At 35.3% G+C, this 4,010-nt stretch overlaps 1 protein-coding gene across 1 annotated transcript in view; it reads left to right on the top strand.

Annotated features, from left to right (window-relative positions):
• CCDC102B (coiled-coil domain containing 102B) overlaps positions 1-4,010 on the top strand; it is a 91,214-nt gene that overhangs the window by 29,650 nt on the left and 57,554 nt on the right. The window contains exon 4 of the mRNA XM_015562769.1: positions 2,728-2,937. Coding sequence (XP_015418255.1) covers positions 2,728-2,937 — 210 coding nt within the window. The remainder of the gene's footprint in view (positions 1-2,727; positions 2,938-4,010) is intronic.

Below are 4,010 nucleotides of genomic sequence, written 5' to 3'. Positions count from 1 at the left end.
TTTGATATGTATGCTATTGTGTTGTCTTGACAACAAGCTTCAAAACTTCTTATGTCAAATTTGCTGAAGGTGTTGACATCATAGATATTTTTATGCTTAAAAATGTCAAATTTTGTGCCAAAAAAAAGAGCATTTGTGGGAAGTTTAAATTCATTACTTTATTTTGAAGAAAAGTGCTACTGAAAGTTATCATATACTTCGGGAAGCTTATGGTGAACATGCTCCATCTCAAGATACTTGTGAATGCTTAAAACGCTTTAAAAGTGATGTTTTCGATGTGAAAGACAAAGAACATCCTGGTCAATTTAAACCACGCTTTAATTGTCAAATGACCAGAATGGGCCAGAAGACATGGTAATTTTGTTTCATGATAATGCACCATCACACACTTCAAAACCAGTTAAAGATACGTTAAAAGATCTTGCCTGGGAAGTATTAACCCACCCGTCTTATTCACCAGACCTTGCTCCTTCAGATTACCACTTGTTCCGATCATGGCACATGCACTTTCTGAGCAGCATTTCAAAACATACAAAGAAGTGGAAAACTGGGTCTCTGAATGGTTTGCCTCAAAACAAGAAAAGTTCTATTGGGATGGTACCCACAAATTACCTGAAAGATGGGGGAAATGTGTAGCTGGTAATGGACATTACTTTGAATAAAGCACTTTTGATGTTTCTCTTGAAATTATCGTGTTTTCTTTCATAACAAAATCCCCATTATTAACCGTTATTGTACACCTGGTAAACAATACAATTATTATCACAGACATTGTCAATTCATGACCTGTAGACAGAGAAATAAAATGGAAATTGATAGGCATCAGAGTAGCCATTGTATTTCCTTGCTGTGACTTAGTGACCTTTCTAAGCAAGTCTCTGAACTGGTTTTATTCTCCTTAATAATCTCCTGACAGAAGCTAGCCATTTTCCTGACAGGTTTAAAGCCTTGTTTGTTTGTTTGTTTGTTTGTTTGTTTGGTACCAGTGACTTTTGTAAGGTTATGCTACAATCCTGAACACTGGTTGGTATTTTTCTTCATGTCTCTGGGTCTTAAAATTTCCCATTCTTGTTCTACTTTCTATCTTCTTCTGAGTCAAATCCTGGCCTCCACTAAGATTTATTTAATCTCTGTCCTGTATATATAATCCAAGGTTAGTAGAAACAATTGCCATTTGAAAAGCCTCCTTAATTTTTACCACCCCTGAAGAGAGAGGAAAGGAGATCCTTCTGTTTTATTTTGGGGCGGTGTGAGGTGGAGAACTGATGTAAACACGAGTTATTTATAAGAAACTCAAAGGAAATGTGCCTGGTTCTAGACCAGAGCCACTTAAAATTTTCCTTGTAAGTGTTTTTGAAGTCTGGTCATAAATAATTATTGGAAACACCAGTTTCAAATAATGCTCAAGACTGTACTTGACCTTTATCAAATCTTTTGGGAATTTCTTTCCTCTACCATAAATGTCTAATAATTTTTCAGTGAAAAGGTCAGGTGAATTGAAGATTCTCACGCAATCGATTCGTAAGCATTGACATTTGTTTTTGTATTTGGACAAATGTTCATGCTGGACTTTGACTCACTGAGATATTTGAGTAATCGATCCTTTCAGCTGCTGCACACCAGAGAAATATTCTTCCTCTTCCAGAAGAGAAGATATAAGCCACAGATATAAAGCTGCACCTAAGCGCACCTTTGATGTTGCTGTCAAAACTCAAAACAATACATTTGTCAGGTATCATAAAAGTTTAACCTTACCGGCTGACTAAAAACATTCAAACATCTTGGAATCATAAGATATTTATAGCACACAGTGGAAAAGCATGTTTTACCTGGATGTTTAAACTGTCTCAGCCAGAGTGTAAATAGAATTCTGCAGGCATTGGGAATTTCAGAGAGACACTGGAAGAAGTGATGAGAAGAACCAAGCCAACTTTCATCCAGTGGTTCCTGCTCATGTCTCATACATTGGCCATTGTTCTAATGTGTTGGCCACAAATCAGAGACAATGTCCCATCTTTGTAGAGTGTCTCCCTCAAGCTGGGAAACACAGATGTCACTGAAATTTGAATTTTATATAATGTTAATGTATATTGTTCTTTTGATTTTTTTCAACTATTAAAAAAGGACACCATGGGCCAGATTTGACTCTCTGGCCATGGTTTGCCAACATCTACTCCCTGAAATCAAATTGGCCATTGACTCATGTGAAGTTGACTATATTTTATACTACTTGAGTTACAGCATCTATAAATTTTATTGCATTCTTTTGTCTTTAATTGAAGTGACTAGCGCAGTGCCCGAAAATGGAAAGGTATAGTAAATGAATGAATGAATGAGTGAATGATTACATGAACTATATCCATCCAATCAAATTTCCCAAGAAATGATGTGTGTCTTCTCAACTGATACATGTTCATCACTTGAGTTGGAGACCATTGGCAAAATATCATCAGTTTTTGACTTACCATGTTTATCTGACAAATACGGCTTGTGGGTACAGAGATAGTCAAAGGAACCAAGAGGAAAGATATTCTTATCTAGGGCATGGACAGGTCTCAGGACATTTGTGTTATTCTCAACTTTTTAGACAAATAAAATTTTCTTTCAGAAAATGATGGAAATGACATATCCATGAACCTTTCTTGGTGGAGACTGTTTGCTGGCCCTGTAGCAACTACATATGCTACATGCCACTTCTTTGTTTTTTTTTTTTTTTTCTGTGTTTAGCTAGAAAGATTGCAGGTGGAAAATACAGTGGAATGGGACCAGAGGGAAATATTTGAAACTGAAAAACAAGGACTGGATAGAGAAAATAGAAGGCTAAAGGTCCAGGTGAAAGAAATGGATGAACTCCTCAAGAGGAAAGATAGATTAAGTGCAAACTCCCAAGATCCTGATTTCAAGACATCACAAATGGAACTGCAGGAGACAAACAAGGTACGGGGCTCCTGGGAGACGAGTGTTCTCACTCACTGTGTGTGCCTCTGAGGTCTAGGTGGAAGCCACCTTAATTTTTACACACCTGCAATCGGAATATTTCCTTTTGTGCAATCTGGTGGCTTGCTCTTTTTCTTACTGTGATTTCAAATAATGTTGTTCATGCTTCTGACAAATTTCCTATGAGAATGTCAGAATATGACAAACCTGAGAGTTTCAGGCTTTTCTGTAAGAAACAAAAAAGTGAAAGCGGGGATGGATCTTTGCAAATTTGGTTTCCTATTATAGCTTCTTGTCAGTGTTTGCTAAACAATTGATCGTATTTTCAATAAGCATATTTCTCCATGAGTTTGAGTAACTATGCAATAAGCATTCCTCAGTAGCTATGGTTAAGTACTGTGTCTGAGTAAATATTTAGATTTAGCTAAAGCTCACTCTTCTCTGCTTCCTTTTTAGTTAGCCTGAGAAAATTATTTTTGTGTCAATTAAATGTCATGGTGCAAATTGTTTTTATAGGTTATGACATAAATGTTAAAACTAGATTAAATCCAAAATTTGACTTCAGGAAATAGGTTGTTTTGGAATTGTTTTATCCTAAAGCCAATAGACATAGTCACTGCCATGATGAAATTTTTTAATAAGTAGTTTTTAAATTTTTAAAAAATATTCTCTTGCAGTTGCAGATTATGTGTTTTAGTGTCAATTTGCTGCAAAACACATATAGTGTTTCTATTTCTTCTCTTAAAGCATCTATAGCATCTTAATGCACAATTATATTTTTTTACTCAATGCCTTTAATAGCAAGTTAAAAACGTATCTGATAAGTTCATGCTTTTGAGTTATATAAGTTTTTCATACTCATATGAGCTCGAAAAGCTACATTTCCTATCACTTTTCCTTATTCTTTGTTATTCTAGGAATTTATTGCAAATGCAAATTAAATTCCATTAGTGTTTCATGACTTGGCAATGCAAATATCTAAAGTTAAATGTTATAGTAAGTGATCCTAATTTTCTCTTATGTGGATTCATAAACCATTCACAGTGTTGTGTTTGATTCTGGCATATATATAT

Source organism: Myotis davidii, unplaced genomic scaffold, assembly GCF_000327345.1.
Source record: "Myotis davidii unplaced genomic scaffold, ASM32734v1 scaffold96, whole genome shotgun sequence".
In the NCBI taxonomy this organism is placed as follows: domain Eukaryota; kingdom Metazoa; phylum Chordata; class Mammalia; order Chiroptera; family Vespertilionidae; genus Myotis; species Myotis davidii.
This window is presented reverse-complemented; position numbering and strand designations above follow the sequence as displayed.